We start from the raw sequence: 19,645 nt of genomic DNA, 5'->3' as shown, positions 1-19,645 counted from the left end.
CAAGATGGACCCCCCCAGCCGTAGACATTATAAACGTAGACGCATCGTCAGGTGGGTTCTGCCTCTGCTGTGGGTGCGTCAGAGCATCGGCCATGTTGAATGTGGCAAAACTGCAGTTAGTCTGAGTCACTTAAACAGTATCAGAGGGAGTTTAATATTAGAATATACTTCATATTGGTAATATTTTTATTTTTGCAATATTACAAGTTTATTTTCATTCTGGCTTCATTCTCCTGACTTTATTCTCGTAAAGAATAAAAATAATTCTAAGAATCTAAACTGGCGCTATTACTGCAAGAGTAATACTACTAAGATAGTTCTGCAAACTGTGACTATTCTGGAAATGTTCCCCCTTAATTCTCATAATATGACATTTTTCTCACAATATTACCACTTTTTTCTCATATTAGTAATTTTATCTCCTTAATACTCCCCCAAAAGGTCTGTTGCTAATCCGTGTCTATACCAGATCTTAAAACATTCACATTTGACACGGTTTTATGAAATAATGAAGACCTCAATGTTTCCATTTTCATTTGTAACATAAATCTGGACATATAGTTATATATAAACACACACCTATTTATAATACTTCAAAATCTATATATGCACATCTATATCTAAAAACATCGATCAACAGCTCTCTGTCCTGCCAAACTCTATCAATTAAAAAAAAAAAAAAAAAAAAAAATATATATATATATATATATATCTTTCTATCTAAATACTAAAAACATACACAGGGAACATAAACGTTCACTACTGTCTGCCACGTACAATATGGCGGTGAGGTCGACCTGCGCCCAATGAGGCGTCTACGTATATGATGTCTATGCACTGAGCTATATAATACACTGGAGTGCTGATTTTGCTGAAAAACTGAAGTCACTGGCCGCCATCTTGCTACTCCCTACTCTCACAGAATCCCACAGGATTTGGTTGCAACAACAAGCAGTTTTCTGGCTGTGTGAAAACGTTTCACAGGTAATTCTACAGTCAGTGGATGTACTAACACTATCAACTACTAGGAAACTAGGTGCTGAAATATTTTACATGTTATTCATATTAAATATATATATATGTATATATAAGTATGTGTATATGTATATATGTATATATATGTATACACATATGTAAAAATATGTTTTTGTATATTGTTATTTATATATTTAAATGAATAAAATGCAAAATATATCAGCACATGACTTTCTCAGTACTTGATATTTTTAGAACATAACATAAAAGTATATGGCATTTGACATTTTAAAAGTCTTAAGCACCCCCTGAACATGAGAAAATCCTCGTTATTCAATGCTGTAGCGCACATATTCCCTAGTTACTGGGGGGAAATAGGGAGTACCAATATGGCGGCTGGTGGCTTCAAAGCGACTCGTTCAAACAGACGGTGATTAGCACTCCAGTGTATTATACAGCTCAGTGGGTCTATGCCCAGCGCCATGATTCATTCCTAACAGGAAGTCGTGGTTGTTTTTGAAGGATTCTGATTGGCTGACATATAAGTTTTAGTTTTGCGGTACACTGCCCCCTATGTGCCTGGCGTGTTCCTGCAGGTTGGTGTGGAGGAAAACTCCCGTGTGCATGGTGTTAAAAACCGGTGTAGGGGAGATATTATTATTAAAACCCCGCTACGTGTGAACTAGGCCTCAGTTTTAACACCAAAACACTCAGACATTTGTCAAAGGACACGTTTCTGTTTGATTTAACTTCAGGAAGTCGTGCGCCCTGAGACCACGCCGCCATGCGTGTGCACCATGTGTAAACAGGACGACTCCCTCCTGAGGACAAAGGTACAAACTGCAGTTAAACCCCACGTCAACAAAGATGGCATAAAGGCTGACGTTCTCTTCCTTTCTCTCCCAGAAACAATGCAAGAACTGCTTGAACTCTTTCTGTGAGAGCTGCGTGTCCCACCAGCTGCCGCTGCCTTCCTCCATTCTGCCGGAGACGGTGTGCGCCGCCTGCTACTCGCAGCTGCTGCAGCAGTACGCGTCCACGCCAACATGAGCGTCACCAGAGGCTTTAAAACCGGCACTGCTACAAGCACTTTTTCACCTCATCGGCCCCGAAATGTCATGAGAGATACTTTAGGGACGTTTTTAAACGTTTGCCGGCGACAGCTGTGCAGAAGTGTGGCCATTTTATCCTGCTTTGGTGTTTTGGCTGCAGCGATTCCACTTTAGAGAACATTTATTTGCTGATTAAGGCGCCAGGCTGGACTCAAAAGCATGTAAATTTAAATGATCTCATTCATTGCTGCTTAAGATAAAGATGTGATCCTCCATGTCCACCGAATGGGCGATTTCAACACCTTTTAACGAATAAAACTGGATCTTATGCTTGTATTTTGAGCTTCTGCGTTGCTTCATATGTTGATGTAGAGTTGATGTAATGGATGCTGGAGATTGCGTTCCTTTGTAGCTTCACACAGCAGCAGTTTAGCTCTCTGCATCGGATTTTACTCCTTGCCTTTCAGCGCGTTTAACCGTATGGTTGCATCCAAACCGGACCCTCAAGTCTAAGTTAAGTCCAGCTTTAAACCTGAAAGCTTTATCCTCTCACTGCACGTGTAAATTGGTTTATTTATGGGAAAATTGGGATTATAATATAAACATATCAGCTATATCAGCCTTAGTCTTAGAAATTACATTAGCCACGTAGGTGTTCTTGTCCCATTTTTCAGCACCTGTTGGCTAAATTATTTTATAAAGCTGTGAAATGTTTTTGATTTTAGGTTTAAACTTAATCCCAGTAAAGCTTTGCATAGAGGAGGTAGCTGCTGGTTAAATTCCAGTTAAATACCTCGTTAGCTGTATCACCAAAACACAGAAGCTGACTCGTCCATATCCTTCATATTTATTTTAATGTCAATAGGTTTTCTCTGGACAAAATTTGTAACTAATAACCTGAGGTAATATTCACAGATGGGGCCCATATGGAAACAAATGGTTAAATGGACCCCATTCTATGCTATGGTAAATTACCTAAATAGTGTTGATGTAGGACAACACTGGGTAAAAAGTAGGACCCATGAGGGCCCTTGATGTCTCAGTTTGAACTGTCCAGGTACTAAATTGAGACCCAAACAAGGCCCTCACAGGGTGCACCATCTGGTTTTGCCAATATAAGCCTCACTAACTCGGTTTCACATTGGGGCCGGTTGTAAACCCAAGTTTGGCCCGAAAAACTGAAGTCACTGGCCGCCATCTTGCTCCTCCCTACTCTCTCAGAACCCCATAGGATTTGGCTGCAACAACAAGCAGTTTTCTGGCTGTAGGAAAACGTTTCACAGGTAATTTTACAGTCAGTGGATGTACTAACAGTATATATCTATATATACAGTATATATCATGCAAAATATTTCAGCACACGACTCTCAGTACTTGATACTGTTGGTACATAACATAAAAGTATATGGCATTTGACATTTTAAAAGTCTTAACCCCCCCTGAACATGAGAAAATCCTCGTTATTCGATGCTATAGCGCACATATTCCCTGGTTACTGGAGGAAAAAAGGGAGTACCAATATGGCGGCTGGTGGCTTCACAGAGACGTGTTCTACCAACGGCCAATCAGTGGCTAGTTTAGGCGTCTGTTAGCTTACATTGCTAATGGTAGCTAGCCTGGCTGTGCCAAGGACAGGTGGGCGGGACCAGGTGGATCATTTCCAACATTACATTGTTTTGTTTTTTTAATCTGGATTTCCAACTAGCTCCTTATTTCAGCTGTCACCAAACCAAAGTGCACAGACAGAGCATAAAATGATTACAGACATTTTATGTTTATTAGGATCAGTCTAAATTAGCCACCATAAATTTTTCTTCCACTGATCTCTTTTCCTTTGTCGGCCATGTCTATGCAGCTTTGCGTTTATAGAGCGGAGTGGTTTACATTAGTGCTGTTGGCTGTTCTGCACAAACAATGAGTGGCATTAACTTCTAAAAATACTAAGAGTCGTCCTGCTGACATGTGGTTTATTCAAAGAAGCGTGCAGATACCCCTGGGTTTGTCCCGGCTGAAATGCTTTGCTGACTGTTTAGAGTAAAACTAGCAAACATTTGGTTTGTGTTTAATTTACACGTGAGATGGAAATGCTTTTAAGATTAATAAACAGGTCTGCAACTATCACTGTACTGCTGCATTGTTCTTCACCTTTTACAACGTATGAAGTCAGATCTAATTTCACTCAACCTGAGACCTTCAAAGCTGTGTCCATAAACAAGAATAAAAATGAAAATATTTTAACCAAGACATGAAAACTAGCCAAAAACACAACTTACATATATTTTTTAAAAAGTGTAATTGGAAATGTTTCTCAATACAATAAAAAACAAAGATGCTCACATTTCATTGACACCAATAATGTTTATTGTTTCATATTTTACTAAAGAATAAATATGATCTTGATTATTAACTCAGAGTTTCTGTGTCGACATTCACTTGAAAATAAAAATAAATGTTCAGCACAGAGATCAATTTACATTTCTACTGTTCCCAAAGGGAAGCAAACAGGATTTAGGCGTTATTGTTGTTCATGTGCAGCAGAACTGAATCCAGAATTGTTTACAAAGGCCTTCCAGAAAAGTACATTATTGAACTTTAAACGGCTGAAACGTTTGTTTTCATACAGAGAAAAGAAATCCTCAGAGCTTCTGGATGACGGTGGGATTTTCTCACAGTGAGTCGGATTCTGGCACAGAGTTCAGGAACAACTCGATGTATCTGTGTCCTGGAAACCAAAGCACACAAAGACAGAAAATTAACACTGCAGTGTTAACGTTGATCCTGAAAAATAAACATAAATCTATTGGATGTATGAAAAGTACTGAGATTGAAAGAAGGGAACTAAAAGTAAGAACATTTTTCTTAAAAAGAGTGAATTTGTCGGTTTGTGCAGGAAAGTTTAAATGATCTGCCAATAGAAGAAGATTTTTGCACTTAAAATAGGAACTGTTATTTCAAGTGCAGTATATCTTATTTTAGGGGTGAAAATACTCATTCTATCAATTTATTTACTTTAAGTTACCTTTTTTCTATTACAATAAATAAGGTTTGCTATATAATAAGGATCCCTCAATGGATATGAAGAGTTCAGATCAACTTTTGCCGATTGATTTGGAGGCTATCAGAATGGAGGCTTGGCTGCTTCTGCTGTGATAAAAGGTTGAATTTTGCTACATTAAATTAAAATGAATTAGATTAAGTTTTTTATATTTTTGACTATACCACATAAAATTCAATATTCAAACATTTTTCCACCAATGAAAACATGGCCATAGGTTCTATTTACAGGATTTTCTCTGGTTAAACAGTTGAATATAAAAGGAGTTAAATATAAAATTAGCATTTTAATTATTTTTTTTTGGAGGAGGTAGGAATGAAAACAGCTAGCAGCTATTAATATTACAAATACAAATGGCCCCTTCTGGGACTGCTGTAGCATTACAATGAGTCAACCCCTTCATGACAAGCATCTTTACTGCGTTGTGGAGCCACGTAAACCACGTTGATTCTGTTCATTGGTGGGATGTGAACGGACCAGGAGAACCAAACATGAAAAAAAAAATGCTGCGTTCTGAGTCAGTAATAATATTATTAGTGTTTCTGGTCTCGATACAGTCCATTGGGCCCGATTCTAGTCCGGCTGCTGCGTTCAAAGGAACCGCACCAAGCGGGTAAGCAAACCAGAAGTTGGTTTAAACAGAATAACTGACCACATCCAAGAACATTTATTTGTGGGGTTGAATAATTTTCAGACTGCAGTAGTAATTGGAAGTAGGATTTCCTGTTGGATTTGGATCAAACTGATGTCACTCTAGTTTTATTTAACACCCTAAAGAGTTCCTGTGCAACACGTTTATAGCGAACAGTTCAAAATGTTTCTGTTTTGCCAATAAACCCAATCCGTCCCTGACGAGCTTCCTACCCATGCTCATGCGGTCCCTGGACATGGCGTCCACTGCGTCCTGGTGGCGGCGGAAGAAGACGTCGGCCTCGCCGCTCGGCCTCCCGTCCGGTCCGAACTCGACCCGGATCTTGGCCACGGCGAGAGGAGAGAAGAACTGCCGGAGGAGGAAGAGAAAGGCTGCGGTTCTGCCGTGTTCAGCGTTTAAAGTCAGAACGTGTTTTTCTTTGCCGTACCTTCGCGATGTCTTCTCCAGTGACCTGGAAGGGAAGTCCTCTCATGTGGATGTAATGGGTCGGCACATCCGAGACCTGTTGGGAAACTGGAGCGGGAAAGATTGATTTAAAATAACTTTGCTTTATTATTTGGCAACATTTCTCAGTTCATAACAGTAATCCCAAATATCCCATGTAGACAGACTAAAGCTTGACGCTCCTGTGAGGTCCCTGCAGCCATATTACCACCGCGCCCCTCCGCTCCTTCTAACGGAGGTTAGTAAATATTATAATTATAATTCAGTCCATAAAAACCACCGTGATCAATAAATGAACAATTCCAGGACAGAAATCGCTGCCACTCTTAGAAGAAAGTAAGAGGCTTAGATGTTAGAAACAACTGCGTTTTCTACAGTATTTCTCTGACTATAAGGCGCACTTAAAATCCTTAAATTTTCCCAAAACTTTATGGTGCGCCTTATATCTGATCACGGTTGTGTTTACTGACTGGTTTTATGTGGTACAATGTGCTCATTAATTTGTTAAAATGTGTAAATATGACTTTGGTTAGCAACGAAGTCGCTCGGCTCAATGGATATTAGGAGCATTACGGTACACTGTGTCACTACCTGATAGGACCCCTGAGCTGTCTACCAGACTGCCTGACTGTAATGTCTAAACTAGAAGTGCATTCATGTAAGGCAGCCTGGAGTACGCGCTAGCAACAATAAACCTAGTAAGTTAATTCAATATAAAAGTTATGTTTATTTTGGCCTTATGTTATAAACAGGGCAGTGTAGTCCAGCTACTCTGTCCTCCTGAGACGGATAGAGAGCTGTGGACGTGGAGGAGAGATATTACACACCTGGGAAGAATATTTAATGCGCCTTATAATGTGGTGAGTATGATGGTGAGCCTTATGGTCTAAAAAATACGGTACTTCTATGTGTAGTAAGGTGAGGTATGCTTGGCATAAGAGCGCAACGCTGCCCTCTAGAGTCTAAACCAGGGGTCTGCAACCTGTGGCAACAAAGGCTCTTAATAACTTTGGCTACAAATTATATTGTTATTATGGTATTTAGATGTAATAATGATAATAAATGCAGATTTAAGCTGTTTTTTTTTTCTTGGAATAATTGCTTTTAATTTTCACAACAGAATTATGCTAAAAGTGCCAGTAATATTTAATTTTAAATCATTTTTTTTTATTATGTTGGAAACTGATTTCGTTTTACATCATTTTCCATAATTATCAACATCCTGTCCATCCTCTTTCTTTAAACCTCAAATTAGACATAAAAGGATGTTCCTTTAACGGTGAACACATTTTTCCTACAGTAGATCTTTATCAAAAATTATAACTTGTCTTTTTTTCAAAAGGCCAGACAACAAGCTCCATCATATATCAGAGCTCTGATTACCCCGTATGTTCCTAACAGAGCACTTCGCTCTCAGACTGCAGGTCTGCTGGTGGTTCCTAGAGTCTCTAAAAGTAGAATGGGAGGCAGATCCTTTAGCTATCAGGCTCCTCTCCTGTGGAACCAACTCCCAGTTTTGGTCCGTGAGGCAGACACCCCGTCTACTTTTAAGACTAATCTTAAAACTTTCCTTTGTGACAAAGCTTCTAGTCAGAGTGGCTCATGTTACTCTGAGCTACCTCTATAGTTATGCTGCTATAGGCTTAGGCTGCTGGAGGACATCAGGGTCTATTTCTCTCTCTCTGCTGAGTTCTCCTACTGCTCTCCATTTTTGCATTGCATTGAAATGACTGTTGTCATTTCAGCTTTTAACTTTTTGCTCTCTCTTTTTTCTCTTCATAGTAGGTACACCTGGTCTGGCGTTCTGTTAGCTGTGACATCATCAGGGGAGGCAGATCATCCTCTATTACCATCTAACATAGAAAGTACTCCTGGGTCAATGTGAGCTTCTGAGCTTTCTGTGTCTCTGCTCTGTCTTCTCTAACATAGAAAGTACTCCTGGGTCAATGTGAGCTTCTGAGCTTTCTGTGTCTCTGCTCTGTCTTCTCTAACATAGAAAGTACTCCTGGGTCAATGTGAGCTTCTGAGCTTTCTGTGTCTCTGCTCTGTCTTCTCTAAGCCCCAGTGGGTGGAGGCAGATGAGCGTTCACACTGAGCCTGGTTCTGGTTCTGCTGGAGGTTCTCCTCCCTGTTAAAGGGGAGTTTTCCTCTCCACTGTCGCCATGTACAATGCAGATGACTCTCCCTGTAGCTCTACGGTTCTCCAGGAGTGAATGCTGCTTGTCGGGACTTTGAAGCAATCAACTGGTTTCCTTATATAGGAAATTTTCAGTAAGGAGTAACTGCAGAGCTGTGGGGGCGTTCCGACTGGGCGGTCCTTCTGCGCACAGACGTGTATACGTAGACGCCGCGTTGTCGGGTGGGAGGCGTGCCGACAGAGCGGCCATCTTAGGTCAGACCAAGGTGCAGTCAGACACAATACTTTATGTTTTCAGACACTGAATCCGGTGAATTCTCACCCGTTTTCCAGATAAATCAACTGACTGAAAACGTCACCCCTTTAGGGGCTACATAGGACCAATTGATTGAATTCAATTATTGTCGAACTTAATAAATTATTTCGAATTTGTATTGAAAGTAAGCAAACTTCCAGAGCTCCGTCCGAGGATGCCCGATTTTTGCTCCGCTTATGGGTGCGCAAATAAAAGGACACTTGTTTTTTATTAAACAAACCATACATTGAAAAATATTGCAGAGTTACACAAAAGCATCCGAACCTTTCGTCCGTTGTAAGGCAGGTGACAGTCCGGATTTTGAATGCCCCACACGCATATTTGTCCTTCTTTTTCAGGCTTTATGCTAGGAAGCGGATTTTTTTTTCCAACTTTGCCTGGCTCCACGCAGCAAAATGTCCAATCACCTGCTCGCTCGGATCTGGTTTTTACCTGGGATTACATGTAATTAATGCAGCTGTGTGACAGAAGCAGCGCTGTCAACTCTGCCTCTGTATGCTTTCTTTGTTTTTCTACAGTCGCTGGTAAATTTCGTGAGTTGTGTTTTGTTTTTTTTGTTTTTTTTTTTAGCTTTATTTTTGAACGTGCAGTCGCATATTTGGGGTGTTTCTCCAGTAGAAGCCCTTATCCTGACAGGACAGAATTCTATCATAGGCTACTACATATAATAGTCATAATAGTCCTTGCGCTGTTGCTTTCTCCTGACACCGCGAGCCGGTTAATATCTGTCTGCATACAACGCCGTTATTATTACAAATCACATTTGGTCCCTAGGTAAAACTAATACCCTGCGATAGGGATTTTTTTCGTCGGGACGGATTTTTTCAGCGGGACGGACATTTTTCGTCCGTCCCGCTGAATGAAGGAGATGGAGGGAAAAAATATATGTATTGAAGTGGGCAAATCAACGAACCAATCAGCGTTTGCGTTGGCGTGTGGGCGTTCCGACAGTGGGGGCGTTCTTACGCTCTGCAGTTATACCCTTCTCGAATTTTTTGACCAATCTGTATAATTTGATTGAATTTGATTTAGTAAAGAGCCTTGAGATGACATGTTTCATGAATTGGCGCTATATAAATAAAATTGAATTGAATTTGCAGCTCTGAACGAGTTTAATAAAGTGGACTGTAGGCAAAATGGCTCTTCAGACTGTGAAGGTTGCAGGTCTCTGGTCTAGGAGAATAGTGCTACTTCAGAGGAAGAGCTGCACGGAGCATAAATGCTGCAGACGTTGTGTCTGCATGTCAAGCATAAAGCAACCTTAAATGTCAGGGTTCATAGATGTAGTCACTGCATAATTAGATTGGATAAAAGCTTTAACGACACACTGACAGGTTTAAAATCTAAGTCCAGATTCAGTGAGTAAATGAACTGCCTTACCTGCTCTCTGGTTGCTCTGGTATTCAGGAACCGGTCTCCTGCTCGCCGGCTGGGACGGATTCCAACTCGTCAGTCTCCTCCGGGCCGACTGGACGTCAGCTCTGCTGCTGGGAAACACCTCGATGTATCTGGCCAGAGCGAGCAGAGACCGTCACGTCACACCCGACACAGTCACACCTGACACAGTCCCACCTGACACAGTCACACCTGACACAGTCCCACCTGACACAGTCACACCTGACACAGTCCCACCTGACACAGTCCCACCTGACACAGTCACACCTTACTGTTGGCATGTGCCGGTTTTCTCTGGGTTATACAGGACCTCCCAAAAGTATTCACACCCACTGACGTCCCAACCAGAACCGTGAAAGCATTTTGTGAGATTCTTGTGAATTTAACAATTGTAAAAGTAGACAGGGTTGTTAAAAAATTAAAATTAAACTAAGTTTAAAGCGTGTCTAAAAGCGCGTTTCTGTGTTCAGTCCCTATGAGGCGGCACCGTGCAGAACCACCTTCTACAGGCAGAGATTTCTACCTGCTGCTACTCCAGTAGCATCGCGTAGAAAGCATCTGTGAACGACGACTTTCAAGTTAAGCTATAAGCTCTTTGTCGATTTAGGTCTGGACTTTGACTAGGCCGTTCCGTCAGATGATTATATTTTAGCTCTTCCCCTGTAGAGGGGAGTGGTGGTCTAGTGGTTGGAGAGCAGGATCCCACAGACTGCAATGCTGAGTCCCTGACCAAGACCCTTAGCACAGAGGACACATGCCAACATTATTATTATTATTATTATTATTATTATTATTATTATTATTAAGGGTCGTTGTTCTGTTGGAAGGGGAACCTCAGTCCCAGTCCCATATATTCTGCCTCTAACAGGTCCAGCTTGGTTCACAGGCTGGGAATTGAACCCAGGACCTTCTTGCTGCAGGGCAACAGGGCGCCGCTGTGCACCTGGTCCTAGTTTTATGGATACCTGCTGTATAAATTATGATTAACGTCGGAAGAAAAGAACAAACATGTCCATCTAGCGTAAAGTTTTAGAAAAAAAACCTTTACAACCAGAAAAAAAAGCTTTTTCTCAAACGAAAAGTTTTACATCTCTGGAAAACGAAGGATTAATGTTTAGTCTGCAGCCGAATGACAAAACAAAAGAACATAAAGAAGTTCCTGGATCATCGGCGTGGTTCTGTTCTAGTAAGTCTAGCTACTTTCTAGCTGTTTCTCTTCGTGTTTAAGGACATTTCTCAGGTCCAGATATCGGACCTAAAACATAAATGTGACTCTGCTGCTGAACGATTTATGGATTCTTTCTGAAAACCGTTGGAAGCGACATCAGAGCTGACTTTTCCAGACACAGCGCAGCCGTATCATTTCTGGGTTCATGGGTGAACTGAACCGCAGCGCCAGCGTCTTACCTGTGTCCCATCAGCTCTCTGTGCTTCTGCAGAGCTCTGTCGGCTTCTTCCTGAGAGGAAAACTGAACGTACGCCTCCCCCGAGTTTCTTCCCCTGGAGTTTGTGACGATGGTGATCCCGTCTTCAGCGATCTTCAAATCTGTGTTAATAATTAAGAAAGAAAAAAAAGAAAGAAAATCACACAAAAAAAATCACTTTTACTGAAAAAAAACAAACAAAAACAGTTAAAAATTACCGTATTGTCACATTTATTCCTCATTTTAATCAGATAATCTTTTCTAAATAAACGTACACTGAATTTTAAGACATTATCCAACATCAGAACTTGTTTTGTTGTTGTTTCTGCAGTAACTTCAGCTCAGAACATCAGATTTTCATAGTTAAACAGCAGACCTGACGTCATTAATGGTGTAACTGTGAGGATGAAACAGAACGGTGTCTACCAGAGAAGAAGCGGACGACGTCGTCCTCGCTGCTGGAGAAGGGGAGTCCTCTGAGCAGCACCACCCCGTCCTCTCCTCGAGCCTCTCTCTTCAGGATCACCTCAGCGTCGGCGTTTGTCACTTCGTACACTGACAGAAACACAGCAGAGACGCCCGTCGTTAAGCCCATCAGCGCCGAGAGGGGGGGGGGGGGGGTCTAGTTGCTTCAGCGCGGGTTGGCGAGGGAAAAGTTATTTAATGAGAACGATCGTTTCAGCAGAAGCTAATATGGTCGCTGCGCTGGAATTAAACATATAGCATTAAAATCACCTTTTCTGGAGGCTTTTTGAAGCTGATTTTGGAGAATTTGGTGATTTTACCACATTTTTTTCCCTTGAGTTCGTCGCCATTTTCAGACAGAGTGTTTTTTGTTTCATTTCTTAAGACAGTTTAACTCAGAACCTGAGGAATAAAACGGAATAAAACGGATACACCGTTCATCGGGTGAAACGGCTGTTGTGACACATTAAAGGTTCCCTCCATCCGTCTGACCCGACAGGGGAACCCAGACGTCCCTCTCCCAGAGACATCCTCCAGTCATCCTGGGGGTTCCCAACACGTTCCCAGGCCAAACAGGATGTAGTCCCCTTTAACAACTTTATGATGTACCGTATTCTTCGGACCATAAGGGGCACTAAATATTCTCCCCAACTGTGTAATATCTCTCCTCCACGTCCACAGCTCTCTATCGTCTCTGTGGGAGGACAGAGTAGCTGGACTACACTGCCCTGTTTCTACCATAAGGCCAAAATAAACTTTATATTTAATTAACTTACTAGGTTTATTGTTGCTACTTCATGCGTGGGCTGCCTAAAGACTCCCACATATTCAGCTGTACTGTGAGCTTAGAGAACTCCACGCTGACTCTCTGTGGATGTTTTACTCTTCATAGTCCAGCGTACTGCTGCCTACATTTCTAGTGGAAAATTCCTACAATTCCCAGACTCCCCGGCAGTGTGATGAAGCGGTGGAACGGATGGTAAAATGTGTGATTAGCTAGCTGAGCATCTAGAGCCGTTTCTTTTCCAGCAGCTCCACCTGTCAGTGAGAACAGAGAGGGACTGATGCTGCGTCCTGGAGAACGCCTGCTGGGAGCAGCTCAGTGGATCAGGATCAGAGGAACATAGAAAACAGTTTGATGTAAAGACTTCCTGCTGCCAAGAAGTTGTAAAAATTTAGCTCTATATGTACTGTACGCATGGACCTCCACGGAGTGAACTACGCTCTAGAATGTGGGGCCTTTACATGAATGCACTTCTAGTTTAGACATTACAGTCAGGCAGTATGGTAGACAGCTCAGGGGTCCTATCAGGTAGTGACACAGTGTACCGTAATGCTCCTAATATCCACTCATACTTTCACCTTTTAACACATTTCTGAGAGGATTTAAGGGTTTTAAGTGCGCCTTATAGTCTGAAACATACAGTAATTCCCACAAAGACTCAACAGACAGATTTTTCAGAACGTCTCGCCGTTTGTGCTGCGGCTCCTTGTTCAAAGTGACATTTGGCTGTTAGTGCAGCTGAAATGAAGGCGTAGTTAGAGCGACCAACCTTCCACGTAGCGCGGACCGAGGTACTGCCTGTGCTTCTCCAGAGCTTTGCGGATGTCGTCCTCGTGCTCCATCTGGATGAAGGCGCGTCCCGACGGTTTCCCCAGCCTGTTCAACGTCAGGTGGATCCCCTTCTCCCCGTCTTGGATCCTGCAATCTGCAGAACACCGGCTCTTTATTTGCAACGCCTTTCTGGACACCGACAAGCCGTTCCCTTTCACGTTTCTTCTGTTTGCTTTGGGTTTTGACACTCGAATGTGTTGTAGTCATCAAAGTTTAATTCAAAGATTACCTACATTTCTAGAAAGGGAAACTGATGATTTAATTTAATAAGGGTTGATGTGAAACAGTAATTGCTCCCTAACCCAGTTTCAGCCTTGGTTATGAGCGTTACACATCACTATTGGGGAACTTTGGCCCACTCCTCATGGCAGAATTGCTTTAATTCAGCCACATTTGACGGTATTCCAGCATGGACGGCCTGTTTAACATCAAGCCAAAGCATCTCAATTAATCACATTTAAGGCCAGACTTTGATTAGGCCACTCCAAAACATTCACCTTGGCATTTTGGAGCCATTTAGAGGTGGACTTGGATCATTGTGCCGCTACAGAACTCTAGTGTTTATCCACCAATTACAGCGAGCCGTCCAGGTCCTGAAACAGTAAAGCAGCCCCAGCCATGACACCTCCACCACCGTGCTTCCATAGTTTTACGTCCGATGGAACGAGGCGCACCCTTTCCAATAAAGTCCAGCTTCCATCTCGTCAGTCCACAGAATATTCTCCCAAAAGTCTCGGTGTTGTTAATGAAACTAAATAAAACTAGAGGTTAATAATGAATTACCAAGCAGTGATTACTTTCTCAGGCTGGCCCAGGTTGGTCTGGTTTTAATAAACAGAATCGTCATTTGAAACCCGCATGTTTTTTTTACCCATGTTAAAAATTTAATTGCAGCATTAGGGTGCGCAATTAGAATTGTTGACCAAGTTTCGCTGTCTGCATCTCAGACTGAACCGTAGGTGGTTCCTGAAATCGCGGAGCTTTCTGGAAATGCGCTCATACTATCGCACCAACACGAGGGTTTCTTTCCCAAGTTGTAACGAAACGTGTTTTACAAATTCTGAGGTTATCCGGGTCATCGGAACAGCAAACAGACGTAAATCGGAGACAACACGTCTGGTTGCTGTGGTTGACCAAGTGTTCTCCAGGAGTAAGCAGTTCATGTTTTGATTGTGCTATTATATAACATCTGGCTAGGGATGCACAATTAATCACATTTACAACATAATCGCAATTTAAAAAAAAACACAATTTCCAAATCGCAGAGGTCTACAATTTTTAGCTCTGTAACAATCAGTGAATCAGACGCTTCCTTTAGGTGTCAGTAATTATGTTTAAAGTGGTTATGCTCCACATGGAGGGGAAGACAGTTGCAGCAGTGAGATAATCTAATTTTATTACTTGTCTTAGAGTTTATATAATCATACTGTTTTACCAGAAACTTTCAGGAATCTCACCACAGCATTAAGTTCTGGTCAATCAGTTTAATACATAGATTTGTTTGTTGGTTGTTCAACAAGGATTGATGTCCAAACCAATAAAAAGATGTTCTCTTGAATAATATTCTGATTAATAAAAACTTTAAAAGTTCTTGTTTTAAATGGTCCTTGTTTACAAACATCTTTATTTAGAGGCTGTTTTTGTTGCTTTTGGTTAATCCAGACAAAAGTCAAAATTATTACGCAATTTTAGTTGAAATATGTTGTCACACCAACAGAACAACGACCCTCATCGTCAGAATGCAATCATTTCTGCTCCGAGTTGAGACGCAGCGGCTCTTTTAGCACCTAATCTGCACAGCGATGAAACGTTTAAAAAGACATGATAAATTAAACTGAAAAAAATAACCGCATTAAATCGCAATATTAATATAAAGAAAAATCCCAATTAGATTATTTTCCAAAATCATTCAGCCCTACATCTGACACAGATGCTAGTGATCAAATATGCAGATTAGAAGAGGAGGAGGGAGGAAAGTGTTGATTTAATCCTAATTTAAGACCAACTATTCATGCACAACACCTGCTGCTCACCTGAGAAGAACTGCAGCAGGTCCTGTGCCGTGCAGGACCAGGGGAGACCCTTCACCTGCACGATGTACACCTCTTTGGTTTCTGGCTGATCCACCTCGTAGTTGGGCAGAGGAGGGTACTCCGCTTCACACGGAGACTCGGCCTGGAAGACAGAAAGACGGTTGTTCAGGTCGGTAGAGCTACTGGAGGCCAGGAAATTAAATTAAACGGATACAAAACTTCACTAAAACCCATGTACTGTATGCCTGAATCTTTTCAGCCATAGTTAGAAATATTGCTTCATTTCGCTTTATTCAATGGGACAGTCTGTAAATTTGAAATTTTCAAACAAGTGGGTTGAAATTAATCCGTTTGAAAAGTAGGGCTGCAAGTAACAATTATTTTTATTGTGGACTTATCTATTGATATTTTTTTCGATTAGTCGAATAATTTATTTTGTATGATCTCCATCATCACTTCAGTTGCTTGTAAGAATATTTTGACGCACCTGTTCTTGTCTACACACCTTTAAACGTCTCTTTAATGCCTCTTATTGTTACTCTCCTTTATTTATTAGCTTTATAAAGGATGCTCCATAAAATATTTTAAATTTGACTGAATTAGTTCAAATTCAAAGTAGATGTTTTTACCATAAAAATGTTTTTAAAACAATCTTTCGACCTTCAATTTTGTAACATTGCAAACTATTTTAGACTATAGCCCAGTGTAGAAAAGGGAAGCATATTACCATGTTTGTAGTCAGGCTTTATTATCTTTAATCAGGCAATATTGCCAGCATCAATATCAAAAACAAGTGAATTATTAACTTCCAAATTAACTCCAGCGTGCTGGTCACACATTTTGATTTTACTGTATTAATAAATATACAAAAGTAACTGGGAGACTTCTTTATATTTGCTATTTTCAATTTTCAATTAAATTTTATTTATATAGCGCCAATTTATGAAACACGTCATCTCAAGGTTCTTTACAAAGTCAGCTTCCATCAGATCCTCCAGGTTGGTGAGAAAGTTTCCTCTCTAAGGAAACCCAGCAGGTTGCATTAATTGTGAATTGGCGCTGTATAAATTGAAAATTGGAATTGAATAGATATATACATTTACGACTCATAGTATGATTTAATGGCTGCTTAAATGTATTTATTTACTGTATTTTTGTGCGTTTATGCTTATGTATTTATTGAGCGTGAATTTATTTATGTATTTATTTTTGATTATGTCAGAGTCAGTCCTCTATATCTCCATAGTTAATGGAAAAAAATACTGAAATATATCACATGATGCCAGTGCATATTATCACAGTCAAGCTTTACTTCAACATCGACCACTGACCTAATAAATAAAAAAGTTCATAAAACTGAGTGAACTGTACATGTAAAACCTAAAATCCAATCAGATGTTAAGAATATCATTTATTTTAATAAAAAACAAAAACAAAGTTGAGACCTGCTGCCTTTTTAGTAAAATATATATAATTCAGGGTGGAAATGACCACCTAATGAATTAAACCGACTCCTCGGCGCGGCTTTCAGTGTTTCCAGGCGGGAGTACCGGGACTGACCTTGGTGCAGAACCGGTGCCGGATGCCTGTCAGCGCGGGCTGCAGCTGACCGAGAGTCCGCAGACCCACGGAGGCTCCACCAGAAGCCCACGCTCGCCGCTGAACGTGGCTCCAGCTGCACGCAGACAGCACGCCGCTTCTTGTTTGGGTCGCAGCCGCCGCTGCCGCCGCTCCAGACAGCCGCAGAACTGCGACACATCGCTGCAGTAGAAACAGCGCAGACCTGCAGCTGCCGGACATCTTTTCCTACCGCAGCTAAAGGCGGATTTATAAAGTCAACAGGACGGTTTCTCCTCCCCGGTACCCCAGTCACCTGGATTAGCCGGCTAGCTGCTAGCTGTTAGCATTGCATGACAGTTGGCCGACAGTCACGTGGGCCGCTGACAGTCAAGGGCAACGCACGAGCGCTTTAATGGTCAAGTGAACTGTAGCGCGCACTCTGCTTCCGGTAATTTTCAAAGTAAAGGTATATCATTCACCCTCACGATATTATCATTTCTTAGTCAAAGTATTATAACTTGTGTTTATTTATGCATCAAAAAACATTAAATTCGTTGTATTCAAATAAGGGACTTTAAGGAGATCTTTACATTTTTCAGGCAAGTAAACTTTATTTACACAACAATTTCAAGATATGAAATCACAAAGTGCTTCACAGTTCAAAAAAACACAAGAGCCAACAGTACATAAAAAGTAGCAAGAGAAATCATATTGAATAAAAAAAAAATAATATATATATATATATATATATATATATATATATATATATATATATATATAATTATTCTAATTATTCATAGTGCAGAACACACTGATACACAGCTGAAGACAGATGTTTACATACACCAGTACTGCATAACTTGTCACATAACTTGTTATTCATCACTGTCAGACTAAAACTTTCCAGTTTTAGATTAGTTAGGATTATTTCATCCATTTATCAGCCTGTCTATTGTCTTCCACTTATTTCAGGATTCAAGATTATTTCATTTTTTTTATGCCAGATTAAATACTAAGAGACAGTTTTTGAGAATCAGTTTTTCACACTTGTTTTATCTTTCTTAAAGCTAAGAGGTTTCTTTAGGGTTTGATAGAATTGACTTTTAAACCATACAACTACGGTCAAACTTTCTTGACATCCCTCCACAAACATTTCACAATAATATGTTGTAATTTAGGCCCATTCATCCTGACAGAACTGGTGTTACAGAATCATATTTGTCGGCCACGTTACTCGCACACATTTTAAACTCTGATCAATCATTTCTTGGGACTGACATCAGGCCCCTCAAAAACACTGACTGTTGTTTTGAAGCTAGTTTGTAACTAACTTGAGGGTATTGCATCTTCAAATTGTATTCTAGCATTTTTCCATTACTGTTGGAGGAATAGATTCCGCCTCACTTTGTGTCTTTTCAGCACATGACAGGGCTGAATTACTCTGTAGATAATATCTCTCTTTTATCAGTTTCAGCCAGATTCTTCTCAATGTATTTTGCTTTTGTTCTGGGATTCATCGGCCCATTTCACAACAAAATTCATTCATATCTGGGACAATATATGATGGTTGGACATTACTATGGCATTTACACCTGCATATAGTTGTTTTGGGGAATGGACTTCTGGGAATTGTTCCCAAGCGTTAGATCTGAAGACAAATTTACAACATTTCAGTGGAAAAATCTAAAAATGTTTCAGTCTTGGAACTCAGAAAACCATTTAACAGATTAAGTTCTGACCATACTGAGCTGAATCTACTTTAAAGGTATGGGACTCAACTTAACTATGTTCAATGAAATTGGTGTTACATTCAGTAAACCTGATAGATTGTTTTTTATTTGTCTCTTCATGCATGCTCAGTATGAGGGATTGCTGCAAAGCCATCAACAATGCAGACGACTGTCCACTGTGGCTCTACGCTCTTTCAGGAGGAGTGAATGCTGCTTGGAGAGACTTGATGCAACCTGCTGGGTTTCCTTAGAGAGGAAACTTTCTCACCAACCTGGAGGATCTGATGGAAGCTGACTTTGGAAAGAGACTTGAGATGACGTGTTTCATGAATTGGCGCTATATAAATGTAATTGAATTGAATTATTTATATCTGACTGCATTGAATACCTACCCATTTAAACAGGTTTAATTTATATCTTATCTATGTACACCATTTATTTACTTTTTGAGTAAAAAAAAAAGTAAGCAATTTGATTTTAATTAAGGATTTGTATATTTTGGTATATAATAAACTGTTTAACATGACACCTTTTAAAAAATAGTTTCCAAAAGTATTTTACTTCAATGTTACCTTCAAAGGAAATGCTGTATGCTCACACCCAGTGTCACTTCACAGCTCACGTCTTCTTCAGCTTGTGCTAGGAAGCGTCTTCTCTCGGCTAATATTATGTGAGTGCTGCCATCTAGCGGTTTGAATGTGAATAAAAATCCCAACGCCTGCCTTTGCATGTAAGCAGGTTGGTACTCTGCAGCCGATCTTTTCTGCTTCTTTAAAAGAGCACCCTGATTAC

General features: G+C 40.6%; 2 protein-coding genes across 4 annotated transcripts in view; one reads left to right on the top strand and one right to left on the bottom strand.

Annotated features, from left to right (window-relative positions):
- rufy3 (RUN and FYVE domain containing 3) overlaps window positions 1–2,363 on the top strand; it is a 30,633-nt gene extending 28,270 nt beyond the window's left edge. For 2 of the 3 annotated variants that reach the window (XM_012865303.3, XM_012865304.3), the window contains exons 17-18: window positions 1,731–1,808; window positions 1,882–2,363. In XM_012865303.3, coding sequence (XP_012720757.2) covers window positions 1,731–1,808; window positions 1,882–2,025 — 222 coding nt within the window. In that variant the 3' untranslated portion in view covers window positions 2,026–2,363. Of the gene's footprint in view, window positions 1–1,475; window positions 1,704–1,730; window positions 1,809–1,881 lie in introns of those variants that run through there. The other variant, XM_036144371.1, reaches the window with a different exon arrangement.
- Window positions 2,364–4,083: 1,720 nt separating this feature from the next.
- Window positions 4,084–17,514, bottom strand: grsf1 (G-rich RNA sequence binding factor 1). Its single transcript, XM_036144370.1, has 9 exons — window positions 17,124–17,514; window positions 15,564–15,705; window positions 13,469–13,624; window positions 11,877–12,005; window positions 11,434–11,572; window positions 10,012–10,139; window positions 6,162–6,247; window positions 5,947–6,082; window positions 4,084–4,749 (listed from the first exon to the last, which is right to left on the bottom strand). Exons 1-9 carry the CDS (start codon window positions 17,361–17,363, stop codon window positions 4,694–4,696), a joined length of 1,212 nt encoding a protein of 403 aa, XP_036000263.1. The 5' UTR covers window positions 17,364–17,514; the 3' UTR covers window positions 4,084–4,693.
- Between the last annotated feature and the right edge of the window lie 2,131 nt (window positions 17,515–19,645).

Source organism: Fundulus heteroclitus, chromosome 12 (genome assembly GCF_011125445.2).
Source record: "Fundulus heteroclitus isolate FHET01 chromosome 12, MU-UCD_Fhet_4.1, whole genome shotgun sequence".
In the NCBI taxonomy this organism is placed as follows: domain Eukaryota; kingdom Metazoa; phylum Chordata; class Actinopteri; order Cyprinodontiformes; family Fundulidae; genus Fundulus; species Fundulus heteroclitus.
This window is presented reverse-complemented; position numbering and strand designations above follow the sequence as displayed.

Excerpts from the sequence above, each read along its gene's own strand:
- grsf1 (XM_036144370.1), bottom strand. The coding sequence starts at position 17,363 with ATGTCCGGCAGCTGCAGGTCTGCGCTGTTTCTACTGCAGCGATGTGTC. Across the intron at positions 12,006-13,468 it reads CGGTCCGCGCTACGTGGAAG|TGTACGAAGTGACAAACGCC; the intron begins GTTGGTCGCTCT and ends TGTTTCTGTCAG. Across the intron at positions 4,750-5,946 it reads CAGGGACCGCATGAGCATGG|GACACAGATACATCGAGTTG; the intron begins GTAGGAAGCTCG and ends TTTGGTTTCCAG.